This window comes from Notothenia rossii, assembly GCF_949606895.1.
Source record: "Notothenia rossii genome assembly, chromosome: 1".
NCBI lineage: Eukaryota > Metazoa > Chordata > Actinopteri > Perciformes > Nototheniidae > Notothenia > Notothenia rossii.
In genome coordinates this window covers 63,273,515-63,292,769 of record NC_136912.1, presented here as the reverse complement: position 1 = coordinate 63,292,769, position 19,255 = coordinate 63,273,515, and the positions used below count along the sequence as shown (strand labels likewise).

Below are 19,255 nucleotides of genomic sequence, written 5' to 3'. Positions count from 1 at the left end.
GGTCTCCCTTGAAAAAGAGATCGAGGATCTCAATGAGATTCACCCGATTAAATACATTTGATTAAATATTTGAAATGAGATAGATATATAGATACTGTAGATAGGTACTACTTTATGGATGTTTGCTTTGCAGCAGCATAAAAAACACAAGGCAATGTACATAATAGAAACTAAGACACAGCAATAAACAGTCCAATATATTTCAGAAATAGAATAAAATGGCATAAAAAAAAAAAAGATAACAAATATATGGAGCAGACAGTTATCTTCCGTTGATTGTGCTGTATCGTTAGTCCTCACCTGTTCTATGTTAAAAAATACTATACAATTGTTTGATCCTTTAGGTAAAACAACAACTGAAAGCAGCGTGATTTAAATAGAAGACAGTGGTTAATCTCTGGCCTGAAATGGAATCGGAAAAATGGCATGCAATGAACTGTAAATGTAGTGTAGTGACACGCCTCATCGGCAGGGGGCAGGCTGCCGGAAAGATGCACCAAAACCTGCAAGAGGTATCGTAGAACCGGAACTAAGATTAATGTCAACAACCTGTGTTACTACAATTTAGGCAAAACTTTTCTCCAGGTAAAACTGACACACTTTTAAGTTATTACATTCGATACGATTCCGTATTATGGGGGAAGTATTTTCCTGCGCGTTAGAGAAATGTTTTGTTTGTTAGTTTAGCATGTGTAGCAACTAAATAAGCTAACTTTGTGTCACCTGTCTAGCATACATTCATGTTGACAGTCTTGGTTAGCAGGCAGTACTTTAATATGCCCAGGTGTCGCTCTGTTCTCAGCTTTAACAAGGTTGCGGGTGTAGCTGAATTGTGTGCGAGCTGTCGTTGACACGTCCGGGTAGTTTTATGTGGCGCTGACAGAACCCGGGTCGTTCGCAATGCTCCTGCAGCTGCTCCCACCTATCAACTAGCCGCCCGGCTGCTCTCCTGTCCGCCGCCTGCCCATGGCTCACTGCGGCCCCGCAGAGCCCAGCGCAAAGGCGCAGGCACCGCGTCCCGACAGCAAAAAGCCCGTGCAGGGCAGTGTCGACCAGGGTATGAAGCCGGTGCTTTTCGAGATCTTTGGGGAGTTGTGGACCGTCCAGTCCCGGCTCGGCCAAGGAGTCTCGGCCTCAGTGTACCAGGTCAGCTCGGGCAGAGCCAGCACAACCGCCGCTGTCAAGGAGTTTCAGGCCGACACTCAGGGAGGAGACTACGGGTATCACAAGGAGAGGTCCGTGCTGGAAGATATCCAGGGACATAAAAATATAGGTAACACCATTATTTTTAATAGAATATCGCAGGGTTTATGATACTGGCTACGGTTTTTAATTCTTATGTGTCTTTTACATAGAGCAAAAAGGCCAAATTCTATTAAAACATCTATCGATTTAATATAAACGTGCTTGTCATCTGTGGAATACACCTGGTAGAACATACAGCAAGACCATTCACTAATAGTTATGGTCTGGCTTTTTAATTCGGCACATGATATCACATGACAGGATCTGAACTCAGTGTAACATCAGGCTATTAAATGTGTCACACTGATGTTCTGCTTTGGCTGACAGTTGTAAGCTCTAAAGACCTATTGTTAAAACATTGAACTATCATTATCCTGTTGTAAATGGTCCTGTCCAGTAAGAGGGTTGTTTTTACATGAAAACATGCATCAGGTCTATCTGTTTGCACTGACAGCTCTGTTCTCCTCTCAGTCACACTTTACGGGGTGTTCACCAACCACAGCTGTAAGGGTGTTGCCACCCGCTGTCTGCTGCTGGAGCTCCTGGATGTCAGTGTGTCTGATCTGCTGACCAGTGGTACCCAGGGTGGAAGGTAAGTGAAGTCATGTCTCTGCTTCTCATACAGTATTCATCTGACTGCAGCAGGTTGCCAGTTCATCAGATTGGCTCCACCATTTTTAGATCTGAGGGTTATAATTTGCACTGTTATCTGTATTGATTAAAAGGGATACATTCTGATTTGTTGGAGTTGTTTGAGGTACTTCATAGTCAATGTAGCACATATGCTGGCACACCCCCAGTATGGAGATACAGACAGGAGTGCCGCAGAAAGATAAGCAATTAACTGATTGGGGCAATGGCAAAACGTATTTCCGACACACTTAAAAAACAATATCAGTCAATTGTACGCTATATCTAGAAAACCTTTGCCGTCAGACAGCTCTTTCCGACGGGGAACTTAAGTACTTTTCAATGCTCTCTTCAAAGCCATCTGAATCCATTGACAAAAACAATAATTTTACCTGGCCGAACATGTATCAGCAGGTCTTAGTCAGTTGCAACTGAGTTAACACGAATACAAAAGTAAAATGAGTAACTTGATACAGTGTAGATTATATTTCTAGTTGCAATGACTATTAATTTATGACTGAGATACTGCTGATCTTGAACTCAGTTTTTTTTAAATGTGACAAGGGGCATTCAGGTAATTGTAAGGCAAACGCAATCACAAACGAAAAAAAGGTTCAGAAAGATTATGCTGGTGAGTGCAGTCACTGTGAAGCTTTCTTTAATTTAGCATGCTCTCTCGGTTTAACTTGATTTTTGATGTTTTTGTCAGACCCCAACAGGGCCACTCCATGTGGCTGGTGCAGCACTGTGCCAGAGACATCCTGGAGGCTCTCGCCTTCCTCCACAAGGAAGGCTACGTCCACGCCGACCTCAAGCCACGCAACATCCTCTGGAGCGCCGATGACGAGTGCTTTAAGCTCATCGACTTCGGACTCAGCTTCAAAGAGGGAAACCAGGTGGGTGCCTGGGAGTCTGAGGCCAGTTTAAGGAGCAGCTAGGATAATAAATGTTGGATTTCTTTTTTATTAATAATAATAATAACAACAACAACTTTAATTTATATAGCGCCTTTCATCACCTCAAGGTCGCTTTACAAAGAAACATATAAGGACAAGACATCAAAACATAAACATAACACAGGGGGCAGAAATGGAGGTGTAACATTGCAGTGGGTGGGGGGGGAGTAGTGAGTTATTGTTGGAAGGCTTTGTTGAACAGATGAGTTTTCAGGGTTGATTTGAACTTTGACTTAGTTTATTCATACATGTACTTTGTTTTAAAAATCAACACATGTTTTTACATGCAATATGAATAAAACAAGAAACATTCCTTATTGTATGCCCTAAAGCCAAAAGCATGATAAAAAATAAAAACATATTTAGAGCTAGATTAAAGATGATTGAAAGATAGTGATATATATGAATTTCGAACTCACCTCTTGCTTCACTTCTTCCTTCAGGATGTCAAGTACATCCAGACAGACGGGTACCGCGCCCCGGAGGCGGAGCTTCAAAATAGCCTCGCTCAGGCGGGGGTGGAGGTGGATGGGGACTCGGGCTGCACCACCGCTGTGGACATGTGGGGCCTGGGCATCATCCTGTTGGAGATGTTCTCAGGAATCAAACTCAAAGAGACCGTCCGCTCACAGAAGTGGAAGGTACTGTATGACAAAACTTTTCTCCATACAAATCTTTGTGTTAGGAAGTTTGCCAAAGCTCCATATGTTTTGAATTAAAGTCAGAGTATATAAATAACTAAATACAAATATGAACCTGAAAATGACTATAATAGGGCCCCTTTAAATCCTCTTTAAATGTATACATATTATTTGTTATGTTGAACCTTTGATCATTGGGGTTAAGTGACCCCCCCATCCCCAACCAGCACGTACTCTCTGCCATTATCTGAGCAAGCAGAAGCTTTGGTTCCTTCAACCTGTTTTCCTCTTCTTCAGGAAAACAGTGCTTCCATTGTCGACCAGGTTTTTACCAGCAACAGTGTTGTGTGCCCCGCCATCCCTGTCTATCACCTCAGAGACCTTATCAAAAGGTACGCTCTACACATACAGCCGTGAATTCACACTGCTTTCACATGTGAACTGTGCTGTTAACTATACTGTGTATTGACCTGCTTTCCTGTGTAAGCAGTCTAATAGGCGCTTTCACACCAAGTACTTTTCCCAGGAATAGTTCCCGGAACTTAGTTCCCCTGAAATCTTTAGTTCCGGAACTGTCTAGTAGATCGCGTTCACTACGGAATAAGTCCCTGAGGGAGGATTACACAAATTAAGCCACTGACGTCACTTCTTCTTCTTCTGCTTTGGGTTTACTGGCAGGCCGCAAACAACTTCACGGTGTATACTGCCACCCGAAGTCCCCGGCCTGAAGTACCCGGAGTTGGGGACTGGCTTCAGTAGAAGCTGCTGGGACTCCCAGCAGCTTCTACTGAAGCCTTCCGAGTAAATCGCCCAGAACGCCGACATCTCCTCATCTCCACCGCTGCCATGTTTTCTTTTGTGTTGCCATAAGTTAGTCTCTCTCCGTTGGTGCGCTGGGCTAATGCTAATGCGAGCAAACACAATGGCAGCTTCACAAAACTTTTCCGAGTTTTAAGGGGCGTGGTTTGCAATTCGCCCAGCCAATCAGAAATTGGAACCTTTTTCTCCCCAGGAAAGTCCCTGCTATCTATGAACTATCGGAACTATTCCTGGGAAAAGTACTCCGGTGTGAAAGCGCCTTTTGTTTATATTAATTTTGTAACAATTTTAGAAAACTACCACAGACTTCCCCTTGAACTAAGGACTTAACCAAAAGAAAAAGGGGAATAAAAGAAAGGAGGATAAAAAACAGACATTTAGAATACAAGAACAGAAAAGTGCACAAAAATAAGCAGAAAACTCAAGACACTCAAAATCACTGCCCCCCAATGTATATTTAATAAACAATACAGGGGAAACAAGCTCTTGACAACATTAACATTGGCATTTCTTTCAGGCATATTTAGTTCTGTAAAAAAATAAGGTAAAAAGGATCATCCTGTCTTATATAAAAACATTTGGAAATCACAATTGAAGAACTGCTAAACAATGATCATATGTCAAACCTAGCATATCTGACAAATATAAAAGTCACAAAGAATGTGCAGTTACCTGAAAAGTGGAAAATAGGCCTTGTTAAAGTTTGAAGAGTTGATAATGTTTGTTTCTGTCCGCAGCATGCTGCTCAACAACCCAAAACAAAGATGCTCTGCTGAAACTGCCCTGCTGAGCCCATTCTTCAGTATTCCCTTCGGTATGTTGAAATATATAAAACATCGTCCAAGAGTAACATGTGATATTTACCTGTGTGTGTGTGAATGTGTGTGAATGTGTGTGTCAGCTCCTCACATTGAAGACCTGGTCCTGCTGCCCACTCCTGTCCTGCGCCTCCTCAACCTGATTGATGATAGCCATCTGCACAATGAAGAAGAGTATGAAGGTACACCATTTCTTTCCTAAACTTAATCTAACCAAATTCATTTTGACGTTGATTTCTCGATTCTTCTAAGTGAGCACGAGTGAAAGTATGTCCAATTATCTGTCATTGTTTCTCCCAGAAATCCTGGAGGACATGAAAGAGGAGTGCCAGAAGTATGGCTCCGTGGTGTCTCTGCTCATCCCCAAAGAGAACCCAGGAAAAGGACAGGTGAGACCGATCTGTCAACCCATAATCTAAAGATAATTCAAATCAAACTGAAAATGGAGTTTGCTAGGAGGGAGAAAGAAAAAACATTTACTACAGCCTTATTTTTATCATCCATTTTTCCATATTTAAAGACCTCATGAGGTCCTAGTATACCAACTTTTATGAAAACTTTTTTTAGGTCAACTATGGTGAAAGCGGTGCAATATACCCCTTATTAGTAGTTGAGTATGATAAAGAGGACTTTTAGCAGTTTACTTCTGTTTATTGACTTCAGTATTTGCAGTACCCTTACTACACTGACACAGTAGGTTCATCTTAATGTCTCTCCTCTCTCCCTCCTCCGGGACTTGACCCGGAAATCGATCAAGACACTGGATCATCTAAATGCTCTCTAGCAAACTTCAGACGGGCCTGGACATGTACTGGCTTAAGAAGGGGGAAACGTCTGGCACTGCAGGATTTGAGTCCCTGGCGGCGTAGTGTGTTACTGATGGTAGCCTTTGTTACTTTGGTCCCAGCTCTCTGCAGGTCATTGACTAGATCCCCCCGTGTGGTTCTGGGATTTTTCTCACCGTTCTTGTGATCATTTTGACCCCACGGGGTGAGATCTTGCGTGGAGCCCCAGATCGAGGGAGATTATCAGTAGTCTTGTATGTCTTCCATTTTCTAATAATTGCTCCCACAGTTGATTTCTTCACACCAAGCTGCTTACCTATTGCAGATTCAGTCTTCCTAGCCTGGTGCAGGTCTACAATTTTGTTTCTGGTGTCCTTTGACAGCTCTTTGGTCTTGGCCATAGTGGAGTTTGGAGTGTGACTGTTTGAGGTTGTGGACAGGTGTCTTTTATACTGATAACGAGTTCAAACAGGTGCCATTAATACAGTTAACAAGTGGAGGACAGAGGAGGCTCTTAAAGAAGAAGTTACAGGTCTGTGAGAGCCAGAAATCTTGTTTGTTTGTAGGTAACTAAATACTTATTTTCCACTATGATTTGCAAATAAATTCTTTAAAAATCAGACAATGGGATTTTCTGGATTTTTTTTTTTTCCTCATTTTGTCTATCATAGTTGAGGTATGCCTAGGATGAAAATTACAGGCCTTTCATCTTTTTAAGTGGGAGAACTTGCACAATTGGTGGCTGACTAAATACTTTTTTGCCCCACTCTATATACAAATACGGGTAGCATAACTAATGCATATTTTAGTGATTTGTGTCTCACTTCTGTAGGACAAATTTCATAACAACATTCAATACAAAAGTTGATTTGAAACAAGCTCAAATACCATAATAAAATGAATCCATCAATTATTATTATTGTTATGATTATAATTATAACTTAAATGGAATGTTATAGCTGGAAAAACCAATACAGGACCAAAAATAATACATAGAAAACTATAATAAAAGAGATGAATGGAAGAGATGGATGAAATAATTTCAATGTGAAACTAAACCCCAGGTTTAAAGAGATTGATGTGGAGGGAAGTCCAGTGACAGGGGATAAAACCGCGCACTAGAAGTAAAGGGTGTTGTTTTTGGGGACGCTGGAGTGAACGAGGACATCCCAATTAATACCTGAGGACTCCTTTGTTTTCCTCGTGCCTCTCGCTCGCGTCTTACGGAGGCGGAGCTAAGACGAAAGGAAGGGATGCAAGTGAGGGAAAGGAGGAGGTGAAATATTCAATTGAGATGAGCCTAGTGTTCTCTCCTGTGATCATTTAACTGTCCACTGGGTGCAACTGCATGTCACTGCACTTTGGTGCTGGAAATGATTCTCTCCAATTCACTGCTGGTTGTTAAGAAATGCTTGCAGTTATGGATGCTGTACTTGAAAGTGATACTTAATGACACAATTAATTTGTTCTCAAAATACAGGGAAACAAATTATTCTTGTTTGTGTGATGAGAGAAAGATAAGGACAAATATATTCGGTTGTATGGGGTTCTTTTCTATAGTCAAATGGGCGTATTTTAGACACGTACAAACATTAATATTAGTTTAGCTGTACGTTTTATTTAGAATATAAGGGAAACTGAAGCTGTTAAAAACTTCTCTTCCAAGCCTCTAGATTCCTTTAAACAAAAGATTACACATTTTTACCTAAAAGAACAATCACCTCACCACCTAGTCATTCACCTACTATTCTGTGTCTCTCCTTCAGGTGTTCGTGGAATACGCCAACTCATCTGACTCCAAGGAGGCTCAGAGGCTGCTGACGGGCCGCACCTTTGATGGGAAGCTGGTGGTGGCCACCTTTTACCCTCTCAGCGCCTATAAAAGAGGTTACTTATACCAGACTGTGCAGTGAAGCCCTAAAGCTCATTCCCCACCTCTGCACTCTTAGCATGAAAACACAGGGGAGTCTTTGAAAACATCTACAGCCAACACAAAGCCCGGAGGGTTTAACCTGTAGTTTGACTTTATATTATTCAGTTATTAATGAGTGTAGTTCAAAGTTCTGCATTTCATTCATGTGGTTTGAATCTGTGTTACATGCAGAGGGTTGATTGAACTGAGCCTCCAGTCTGCACATTGCACATCCATCTTCAAGGTGAGCTGCAGATACATCTTTAACTAACTCACTGAGTACAGCACTTCCTGTTCTAGCTTCCATTTCACTCTCATTCTACAATGTGTAGTGAGAGAAAAATTAAATCTTCTCTGATGTGGGTGGACAAAGCAAAAGCCTTTATCAAATGAAATGTAACGTTTGAGAATCTGTACTCTACATTATATGTGAAAGTGAACACTTATCTCATCAGTTGAGTCAGGGATGTGTTAAGAAATATGTAGCAAGATAACATGATCTCCAAGTGGTCTAGAGCTTTATGTCTGACAAACCTTAGAGAGGCCCTATAATGCGTTATGCGGTATGTGTGCGTGTAAATGGTCTGCAAAGGCTCAAATCCATGTGTTCCATACAGAGGGAGATTCTCTCCCACACACTCCCTCCCCCCCCCCCCCCCTCCTCTCTGAAACGCCTCCATTGGACTCTTTTGTTTACTTCAGTAACATAGTGACATCACAATTTGCGACAAGGGACATCCTGCGATCACCTGGCCTTTAAAAAAAAAAGCGGTCGTCGATCGTGACTGCAATTTTGTCTTGTCATTTAGTCAATTGTCATGCCTTCCATTGTACACTGATGGGGTACAATATAATGTACTGAAATAAATAGAGAAAAGCACTTGGTACCAAAAGCAAGTTGAATAAGGCCTCTGCAGTATAAATTATAAATAACTTAAACAAAATACACTTTCATTTGTTCATAGGACCTCCTACTCATGGTCTAGCTCAGGGGTGCCCACACTTTTTTGGCTGGTGAGCTACTTTTGAAATGACCATCTCACAGAGGTCTACCAACCAAAAATAAAATCCCAAATTGCAAGGGTTGCTGAATAACACGTTTTATTTATACATGGGACAACTAGGCTGCAACAAACGAATAATTTGATAATCGATTAATCTATTGATTAATGAAACGATTAATCGACTATTCGGACTATTATGCCTTGCACAATTTCTCAAACGCTTTTATTTAGCCATCAACTTTTAGATTTAGCTTGAAGTTGTTTTAGGCATGGGGAAACTAACAATGAAGAAAATAAAGATGAATACTTGATTCAAAAATACATATATTATTAAATTAAATAAACAAATTGTGAACAAAATTAACATTATTTTTATTTAAATTAAATACATAATATTTCACATCAAAAGAAACAATGTTTTAACAAATCGTATTAAATAATCTGATGACAGAACTGTGAACAGAATAGCTGAAACTTTAACAAAATAAAGAGTGACTCTGTTACCTCTAATCATTAACCCATGTTTGTATAATTGTGTTAACTCCGTGTGTTGCTGCTAGCATACATAACACCTGACGTGGAAACGTTTCTCGTGGATGGGGTGGCTACAGAGCTATTAGAAAGACAGCAGTAGCGTGGCGTGGGAAAAAATTTAGGGGAAGCCAATTTTTTTGGAGGGGGGGGGGGGGGTGGTCAATAACGTAACCAGATGAGTGATTTCAGCGCCCGGTAACATTTTACACACATTTGTATCATACAGATGCAGGACTTTTACACGCCTGTTATCTGACCGACAGGTCCGCACGCACTCTCCAGCTGAAACTCTCTCGTCTTATTAATTTAAGCATTTCTTATTAATGTATGCAGTCAAAATCCTCAAGTTTCTGCTTCAAGGAAGCACTCTGTGCAATGGTCTCTTTGTCCCATCCCTGCTCTGTCATTATCCTGTCAAAAGCGATACAGAGCGAGCCGCGTCCTTCATGGATGGCCTGTACTGCGCGGCTTTTAAAGTTCCACCTCACAGCAGAACCCCCTGGTACCGGCACAGCTCGATCAACTTCAGACAGTAGTGCTGATCTCTTACATGAACGTGAGAAAAATTGTGGAAGGCATCGAGATTGGCAAAAAACAGTTTGGCTGCTTGAATGTTGTTTGTGCCTTAGCATAACAGTGGATGAATAGCGCATTGGGGCAGTGTGCTTTCACTAAAGCCTGAACGCCACCGTGCTGTCCGCTCATGCAGACATGAGCTCCGTCATAAGTCTGACAAATCAATTTGTTTGTTGGACTGTAGTTCCCGATGGCTCTCATGACAACTGATGTTACAGCTTTTGCGTCTCTTTCTAAGCCGACATCAAAAAAGCAGAGGAAACGTTCACACACACTGCCTTTTTCATTCACGTATCTGATTATGATAGTGAGTTGGCACTTATTGGAGATGTCTGATGTGTCATCCACTTGTACAGCAATGAAAGGACAAATCTGTATTTCTTTATCAGTCTCATCCTGGATACAACGAGCTATGCTCTCAATGATGTCATTTTGTATGGAGTTTCATCTGCTTTAATTTTTAGTTGCTGCTGTAGCGGAAGTTTAGTGAAGTTATGCTTAATTAAGTATGCCAAATCTCCTCCCTCCATCATGCTTCATTTGCTTGATCATTTCTAACGGCGGTGATGACAGTTACAGTACTACGTAGTAAAACTGATGTCGATGCGATTTGATTGGATTGTGAGGAAAGGGATTTTGCCTCACAATCCAATCAAATCGCCAGCCTCCAGGGGAAGCCGGAGGCGGCCTGCTTCCCTTGGCATGGACCTGACCAATCACAGATTGGCAGGGGCATGACGTGGGCCTCATCTGATTGGTCAATCCCTCCATTTTTTTTTACCAAGGGAAGCCAGATTTGGCTGGCCTCCTCTCGCAACACTGAATGCAATCTACTGTTTCACCATAACATCTAGAGGGGCGCTGTTTCACTCTTTGTAAAATACTCAATGAGAATGGGAGAGAGACGGAGAGACGGTCCGGCAGGAACACACAGCAAAGGAGAATTACCGAAACAAAACAAAGCGTTTTTATTTATTTATTTAAATTATAACTACAATCAGAAAAAACAGGGGAAGCCTGGCTTCCCTTGGCCTCCGGGAGAAAACGCCACTGAAAGACAGTCGAAACCGGTGCATTCCTCCGTCTGAATGTGGTGCACGTTTGCTAAATGTTTAGACAAATTGCTCCGCCCTTACATGCTAAACACTATTGGCAACGAGCATTGTCCTCCTCAAGACGGGTAACATTTAACCACACCTTGGAGCGCTTCTCTCCGCATCCCCTCCGTGTGTTGCTGCATGTAGCAGCTGCGTGTGTGTGTAAACTGCCCGCCCCCTCCCACACAGACAGGGGAGAGATCTCGTCTCGATTGGAAAGATCGAAAACACACCGACCATAGACGCATTTGTTTGTCTTTTTGCATGTTAGAAACGAGTTGGCGACACTAAGACTGCGAGATAATGTTTGTGTAGCAATAATACATGACCTTTCTCTTTCTCAACTCGCTACTCGGAGGGAAGTCGCTGTCATATGCCTTGTGAACACTCCGATAATGCCTCTCCACGTTACCTTTCTTTGGCAGAGCGACGCTTGTTTTACAAATAAGGCAAATAACCTTTGAATGTGACTTCACAAAAAAATATTCTTCCGTATATTTTTAGCTTTTTGCTCGGTCCCGCACCCCTTTTTTTTGTTCGTCTCTTAATTTGAGTTTTCCCGGCACTTGACTGAATTTGTATGGCTTTGCATTCTGGGTTAACAGACTGGAAAGCGATAGGTCGCTTTTTCTGTCAATGAAGTAAACTCCTGAATTAAGTGGCAGGGAGGCCAAGGGAGGAGGGATCAAAACCTGTTTTGTCTATTTTAACGGAGCTGGATTTTTTTTTTATGAATGACTCGCGATCTACCAGCATTAACGTACTGGGCACCTCTGGTCTAGTTAATTATAGTCTAGAAAAACAAGGTAGACAGTAGGCCTACAAGGAGTAGTTTAAAGCTACGGTGTGTAACATGTGTAGCATCTTTCACATGTTTGCTAATGGCTTAGGTCGTGCCCTGGTGGAAATTGGAGGAGTTTGTGTTTAGCCAAAGTTGGACAATTTCAAAGATACACATAGTAGCTTTAAGGGTTGTGTAGAACTATGCATATGAAATGTGAAGAGAGATTCTGCAGTGGCTATAATAAATAATAGTAAATAATGTGGCAAATATCCTTGTTGAAAGAAAGTGTTATTGTTAGAAACAAAGTCATATAATTGTGTCACATTATATTTGTTATACCAGGGTAGTGAGACCGTTTTAGTAATGAGAAAAAGAGTCAGCAAGCTTGGACTTTTTTGCAGTGGAATGTTACTTTTTTTTTTGTAGAACTATAAATTAGTATTTTATCTTGGGTTTTGATTCCCTTGCTTCCACTTTGTGATAACAGTGGCTCTGCAGTACCATTTAATCCCACATTTTGTCACACTCATTTATATATACACAAGTGCCCTGTGACATTCAAGCTAGCCAAATAACCAAAATGCTGCTATAATGCTATGTTCACACTAAAAAAGAAGATAATATTTTCCTTGCCTTACTTCATATGGCTGTATCAATCTAGTGTGCTACAATTTATTGTGATAGACAGATAAAAAGTTTGGTTTATATAAACCAACTGGCTATTTTTATTATTGATGAAAGGTGCCCACACTACAACCAAGGATGTCTTTCACAGGCACAAACACACATCTTAGTGTTTGATGTGAACACACGCTAACAATGCTTTAATTTCTTGAGTAGCCAGAGCCTTTGCAGATGCCTTTAGAAAATCATTCCCTTCCCGTACAAAAAGTTCAACTCAATAACATCTTATTGAGACAACAAGATGGGGCCGCCATGTTTCTATGCTTCCTTATAAAGCTGTTGATCTTTTTCACTGTATTCTTGTTAAAGTCAGACTATGTAATTGAACTGTGGCCAATGCCACTACAATTGACAGCGAAGGTATATTGCTAATGCTAGTATTACCTACTGTGAATGCTAAATGGATGGTATTAGCTAAATGATACAAATGCTATTAAAGAGGTTCTATAACTAAAGATAGCACATTATATTTAGCGCCAATGGTATGACATGTACACTTCCTGTCTCCTAAATAGATGTGGTCTAATATATATTTATTTTATTTTGATATTTACCTATCAAACAAACTATTTAGAATTACGAATATTAGTTAGCTAGGGTGTTAGCGAGAGTCAGTTAGCTTAAAATGTTGACACCGTTTCACTGATGATAAATGATCAGTGTTGCTGAGATAAAAAAATCGGTTAGTCTCAAACTAAGTTTAATTTCATCTAATTTGGCATACATAAAAACGCCACATAAGTGTCAGAATGCTCTGAATATACGTGGCTTGTGAAAAATGCGCCCTATATATACGTTGAATCTCTGGGAAAACAATCAGTTATAATCTGTGCTCTCGTTCACCTGCTGTTATTCTACTGCAAATGTGTTGAAACCCAAGTGACACAGGTAGAGGAAATAGTCTCTCTTTCCTGTCTCTGATGCTATATTATGGTTTCACATAATATACTTTTCATTTAGTAGTTCCATTTAGCTCAAATGCTAAGCAATTGTGACAGTAACACATTCATGAAGTGTCGAAACTGACTCCGTAACATAAAACAATAAAAATCCATCTCTCTGTGAGACCTATATTTCATTTAATAATGTGTTCCTTTCACTCAAAGAAAGTATGTCCAAGTTCATAAACGTTTCAAAACATAAAACGACTACGGTAGTTGTAGTTTTTTCTGTCGTAGTACTACAACAAATATATTTTTCAACTAAATGTTAATTAATGAGCCTGTAATGTGAATTTCGAAGTTTCCACTAGAGAGCTTCACTGGCCGTTTTTTTACTGACAGAACAAAATCAGCATAGGTTTACTGTACGTTATCAAATTACAAGCATTTGGAAGGATTGGAAGTTGTCAAGAGAACTTTCTTTCTGCTTGTGTTGAATAATGCATGGCAAATGTATGCGCAATATTCATGAAATAATCGCTTGTTTTTTAAACTATTTTTTAAAAATGGCCATACCAGTCGTAGAATCCAAGTAAGAGTGAGTTTCTGTCACAACCTGATGATTTTTTGTGTGGCTTTTCTTTTACCCGTCTTTGACAGTGTAGAAACAGAGACGAGTGGGGAGACAAGGAGGGTTACGAAATGCCACAAATGGCCCAAGGCTGGAAAGGAACCTGGGACGTTGTGGTCGTCTGTTGGTTTCCCAGGTGGCCTAAGTGGGCTGTCTCATATACTTAATATAGTTTTATAGTTGGCAAAAATTCCTTTTTGGGACATGACCACTAAGTTACAAACGGCTAATAAAAACAAAATCACAAAGGAAAAGTTAAGAGATGACAGTTAAAAGACAGCAGATGACTTTATTCCGTTGCCATTGGCAGGAATCCACTGTTAGAGCCACACTGCCATAGTTAAATGCACTGCAACATGATCAGTTTCTAAATGATTAATTAGTTTATTTGTCATCTTGTATCACATACTGGACAATGCTACTGATTCTGTTAATGGAAAACCTATGCTTGGTGTGCATTAATGTTAGTTTAAGTTGTGAAATTTCTTTGGATGTAAGTAGTTTACATACTAAACGGCACTGCAGGTTTCCCAATATTGGCTCACACCTCAGAATTATAATACTAATAATAATACATGTTATTTATATAGCGCTTTTCCTGGTGCTCTAAGCGCTTCACAAACAAGTAAATAAAAAAAGTGAATAATGTGACCGCCCTGTCTTTATGGAACAATAAGAATGCTTAATAATCAGTACTGCGTTTGCCAAAAGTACGTTATTTCTCAATTAAGTAAAACAATTAAAAAAGAATAGTCTAAAAAAGGAGAATGTGAGAAAAACACTTTGTTTGCTGTATCCTGTAGCTCACTTCAGTCAAATCCTGAAAAAACGTTTCTTGCTAGCTTTTCTTTCTAGTTTGTTTACACAATGATTGTTACTTTTATGATTTTATGGTTGTGTGCTCATATAACCTTAAAATGTGTTCAATCACTCTTGCCGTAGAGGGTGCAGTGTTTTGTTGCTACATTCACATGAAAAGCGGTAAAACAGCTCTGCTACGATGTGTCGGTTTCCTATGGAGAGAGCCTGACTAGGGGGGAAGCACTACCCTCGGTGCTGCGCACCGGTAGAAGTTGTTAAAATAATTTCCACTTTGACCTTGATTGCCACTGACCTTTTCCACTCGAAAAGAATCAGATGACAGCTGTATGTAGCTGCACAAGCTAACTAGCTGTTTTCACCGCAATGCTCTGCACCCATCTTCGCGTTGAGTAAAGAGCAAATCGGGTATCATGTGAATGCAGCTCCTACTCTTGATAGATTGCACTAACTTTGTGTTGATTGACTTATCAGTTAATGGTTGAGCACTAATGCAACATATTTACTTGCTCACCATAATCAATCACATCAACATGAGTAAGAAAGAAGCACAGTATTGTCTTGATTTTATTGTTAGCGTATATGATATTATGTTCAACTTTGTTGATATTACACTCCAGCTGATTGACAATAGTCTGTAGTGAGGCACCACCTGGCACATGATTCAGCCCATGTATTCTTTGTCAGCATCCTGGCATCCAAGAGTGTTGTAGTACTTTTCAAACACTTCCTTCTCTTTGCACATTTGGGTCTACCAATGAGCTTAAGTGCATTGTATAAGTCATAATATTATTTTTCTATCATCTACGGAGACATTTTATTTTGTGTCTTTGTCAGACTCAGGGTTGTGCTTTAATTTCATGGCACCTGACCTCTCAGCCCAACTTTACTAAGCGCTCAGCACATTTGTGCATTAGTGTGTGTCTATAACGTGGACAGCTTGCGTCTCTGTGTGTGTGCACGTGTAGAGAATGAAGTAGCAGTTAATGTCAATATCATTTTTGGGGGCAGCGTTACTAGGTTTCAAGAGCTGTCTACCTGTAAGCATGGTACATCTGTGTGTGTGTGTGTGTGTGTGTGTGTGTGTGTGTGTGTGTGTGTGTGTGTGTGTGTGTGTGTGTGTGTGTGTGTGTGTGTGTGTGTGTGTGTGTGTGTGTGTGTGTGTGTGTGTGTGTGTGTGTGTGTGTGTGTGTGTGTGTGTGTGTGTGTGTGTGTGTGTGTGTGTGCTATCCATTCCTCTGAATAAAGCACACATTATTTAGGTTAATCTTAAAGTTCTTAACCGCACAAAAGATGAAAGGATCAAATATTAAGACAATTTATCAACTGCTTCGTTCTGTTCAACACACTCTGCTCAAATTGTAATAATTGAAGTCCGAAAGCGTCCCGCTGCAGAGCTCCAGGCCCACCTTCAACGCTAGGACCCATGGTGGGAAATCATGTGTGATAAGATTAAACATGCATTCTATTAATACATAACGTTTAAATTCCACTGTATTATAATGAGCAATGTTTGGTTTTCTCACACTTATCATTTATAAATAGAGTAGCATTCTGAGCGTTTATTTAATATATATCACATCCACGCAGCATAACCCTCACCTGTAACCGAAGGATATCAATGCAGCCTCAAGTCTATAGAACTATTACTTAAGTCAGGTAACATTAAACATTAAATAACTTGTACTAGCCTTATCAGTTTGTTTACACTCTATCTAGTGATGTTATTGATGTTAGCAAACTGATTGAAACATTAGCACAACAGGAAAAAGAAGCAAGAAGCAAAGAATATTATAATGATGTCGGCTAAAATAAGCTAGTGTTGTAATCAAACTAATGTTAACATTAGCACAATGATAATATAAACTGCAACATGGATATTGTAATGATTTCACTAACGTAAGCTAGCTATGCTCAGGTCATTAGCAAACTAATGTCAACTTTAGCACAACGATAAAAACTGCAATAAGTTTATTGTTATGATTTCAGCTAATCTTAGTTTATGAAGGGAATGCAGGCTAAAACTAACATGAACACACTCGTAAGGTTAGCACAGGTCATATGCTGATTAACGTTACTTGACGTTGAAATATTAAGGTTGCACTGTTTACACGTGTGTTTTTGGTGGCTTATTCAATCTGCATCTGGTCTGAAGAACGAGGTGGGCGGGGCCTTGAGCTATGCAGCTTGACCATATAAGACCAATCGGACCACAGCAGTGATTACGCATTAAATTTCAATTCCATTTTGAAGCGTGGTGAATGTGATGCCTATAAAAAGTGTTTACTGGTGGAATAAACAAGCTGTGATTTTCTATCAATACCAAATGACCGACTCTGATTTAAAGCTGCATTTATTCATAGATGTTGCATGCATTTAGCAAAAAAAACTAAACGGACTAAAAAGCTCTGTAAAATTGAGCATGCAAAATTGGGTTATAACTCTGTGTTTGGCTCTACCAATAACCCTCTCCTCAATATACTCTGATCCATCGCTAATGTAAAATTATGAATAAGTGCAGGTTCAAGATTGGCATTTTCCTAAAAATGGGTCCGATAAGCCCCAAGCGGAATAACTGAGAACATTAAATGGAACTATATCTGTTGAGCTGCACACGCCTATACCAAATCAGTCAGGCAACCGAAAGCAAAATTATTTGATTTTGCAACGTTACTGTCGCAATCAAATGTCCGACAGGTCAAATGGAATATAAGCAAATTATTATATAATTTCTGTTTCAAAATTTCTGATGAAGGGACGGACAATGTGAGAAGGTTTCTGTATGCAGGAAATATATAACGTGTAAAGCTGTGCGAGTTAATCCGTGTTTTACAGCCTTCCAATGGAGAGTGAATCATGACACTTGTGCTGTTATATTTGAAAACCTCGTAATAAAAATTATGATTGACCTGAACTGATGTTTGTCTGCTGTTTGTGGCTCAAAAAGGGACTGATTGATGGACAGAATAATGAAACGGGTATCATATAGTACATGTATTCTCTGTGTGACCCTTTGGTTGTTCAACGATGCTCTTCGATGTTGCATGCTACCATTTCAGATATGTGGCTATTCCACTAATGATAATGCACTCCAAGCTAGCCCTGATTGAATGCAGGGCCGTAGCCAGGATAGATGAAAAATATTGTATTAACGGGTACCTCTGTCTAACCCAGTGGTTCTCAAACTTTTTTGTTAGGCCCCCCCTTTGGAGAAAAAAAAAATTCGGGCCTCCCCAACACAAATAGTCACGCTCAGTGGCGGCACCAGATATTTATTTTGGGGGTGCTGTGGGGTAGCTTGACGTTTCATCGAGGGTGCTCAAACATTTAGGGTTTCTCATTAATGTACCGGTCGCTAGTGGAATGTGCTATTGCAACACTCCCCACGCAAATACACAGTGTACCCGCGACTGTTGCAATGAAGGCTCGATAATCAGCTCACGGCATATAGGTGTAAGCAGGGGTAAAGTGCTATTTTTATAGGTGGTGTGTGGACCTCACATAGTGGGGTCCGGGGGCAAGCTCCCCCGGGAAGATTTATTTTTAAATATTGAAGTTAAAAGCATCTGGTGCACTTTGAGAGCAAAATGAAGAGATCTATGGATACATCTCTCAACACTCATTTGAAACAGAACTGTAAACAGATTTACTTTTTCTTTATGGATATTTTACAAATCACTCTTTCAAACTGTATTCTTGTTTTACTGCCATATAGTATTTCATACCTGTTTTTCATTTATTCTCTTATTTTTTTATAACTATAATGATCATATAAACGTGTGCCTCGGAAATAATTGTTTCCATTAATGGTGACCAAAACATTTGAACCCACTGAGATAACACTGAGAGTCCTTGAGCTCAATGAGCCTCTCAGTCTGACAGGAGAGGGCTCTCCTCCACAACGTTTTTGTTTTTTTAAAAACATTTTCTTCAAAAATGTTTATCAGGATATTTGTAGTATACTGACATAATCTGACAATAACTGAAAAAAGGCCTCAGTTATCATGTTAGAGGAGTGAAACAAATGTGAGTGTCTTAACAAATGTAAGGTTGCAAGTCACTCCAGTATGTTTAAGTGTCATTGACACTTTTAATCATATTTGAATGATTATCAGGATATTATCAGGAATCACATAATTGCATACAGGATAATTGTGACATGCCTACTTAAAAAGTAAGCACTGTACTGAAACACTCACTTTTTGACTTGATGAATGAATGAATGATTTGAACAAGTGAACATGCATGCTCTCGGAGGTTTTATTTCTAACATACTTATTCAAATCATACATGAAAATCTGTTGAATGTTTAAATAAAAATCTAAGATAATTTAATAATGAATTCTCTCTTTTTCTGTTAAATGCTGATTCTCTCCTTTGATCGGGACATCATGGAGATGGTAAATCTTTGGTTGGGTGCTCCTGTAATACAATAGAGA

At 40.0% G+C, this 19,255-nt stretch overlaps 3 protein-coding genes across 4 annotated transcripts in view; 1 reads left to right on the top strand and 2 right to left on the bottom strand.

The window, feature by feature from the left end:
- Nucleotides 1-5,087, bottom strand: part of LOC307032866 (uncharacterized protein) — a 28,088-nt gene extending 23,001 nt beyond the window's left edge. The window contains exons 1-2 of the mRNA XM_079671145.1: nucleotides 4,964-5,087; nucleotides 3,251-3,412 (exon numbers count right to left, since the gene is read on the bottom strand). The gene's annotated coding sequence lies outside the window, so the exon portion shown is untranslated. The remainder of the gene's footprint in view (nucleotides 1-3,250; nucleotides 3,413-4,963) is intronic.
- uhmk1 (U2AF homology motif (UHM) kinase 1) lies at nucleotides 273-17,730 on the top strand. 2 transcript variants are annotated; one of them, XM_079671092.1, is made up of 9 exons: nucleotides 273-1,273; nucleotides 1,717-1,837; nucleotides 2,585-2,771; nucleotides 3,275-3,472; nucleotides 3,770-3,864; nucleotides 5,029-5,105; nucleotides 5,193-5,291; nucleotides 5,410-5,498; nucleotides 5,867-6,449. In XM_079671092.1, exons 1-9 carry the CDS (start codon nucleotides 967-969, stop codon nucleotides 5,891-5,893), a joined length of 1,200 nt encoding a protein of 399 aa, XP_079527218.1. In that variant the 5' UTR covers nucleotides 273-966; the 3' UTR covers nucleotides 5,894-6,449. The 2 variants fall into 2 exon arrangements, with proteins under 2 accessions (XP_079527218.1, XP_079527217.1); XM_079671091.1 differs by lacking the exon at nucleotides 5,867-6,449 and adding an exon at nucleotides 7,661-17,730 and having other exon boundaries at nucleotides 278-1,273.
- LOC307019328 (meprin A subunit beta-like) overlaps nucleotides 17,370-19,255 on the bottom strand; it is a gene marked incomplete at its 5' end in the record, with an annotated part of 41,553 nt that continues 39,667 nt past the window's right edge. The window contains one exon of the mRNA XM_079650125.1: nucleotides 17,370-19,238. Within this exon, the coding sequence (XP_079506251.1) occupies nucleotides 19,206-19,238 (33 nt within the window). The remainder of the gene's footprint in view (nucleotides 19,239-19,255) is intronic.

Coding starts and splice junctions, on each gene's coding strand:
- uhmk1 (XM_079671091.1), top strand. CDS start 967: ATGGCTCACTGCGGCCCCGCAGAGCCCAGCGCAAAGGCGCAGGCACCG. Junction 1,838..2,584: donor AGTGGTACCCAGGGTGGAAG/GTAAGTGAAGTC, acceptor TGTTTTTGTCAG/ACCCCAACAGGGCCACTCCA. Junction 5,292..5,409: donor CAATGAAGAAGAGTATGAAG/GTACACCATTTC, acceptor TGTTTCTCCCAG/AAATCCTGGAGGACATGAAA.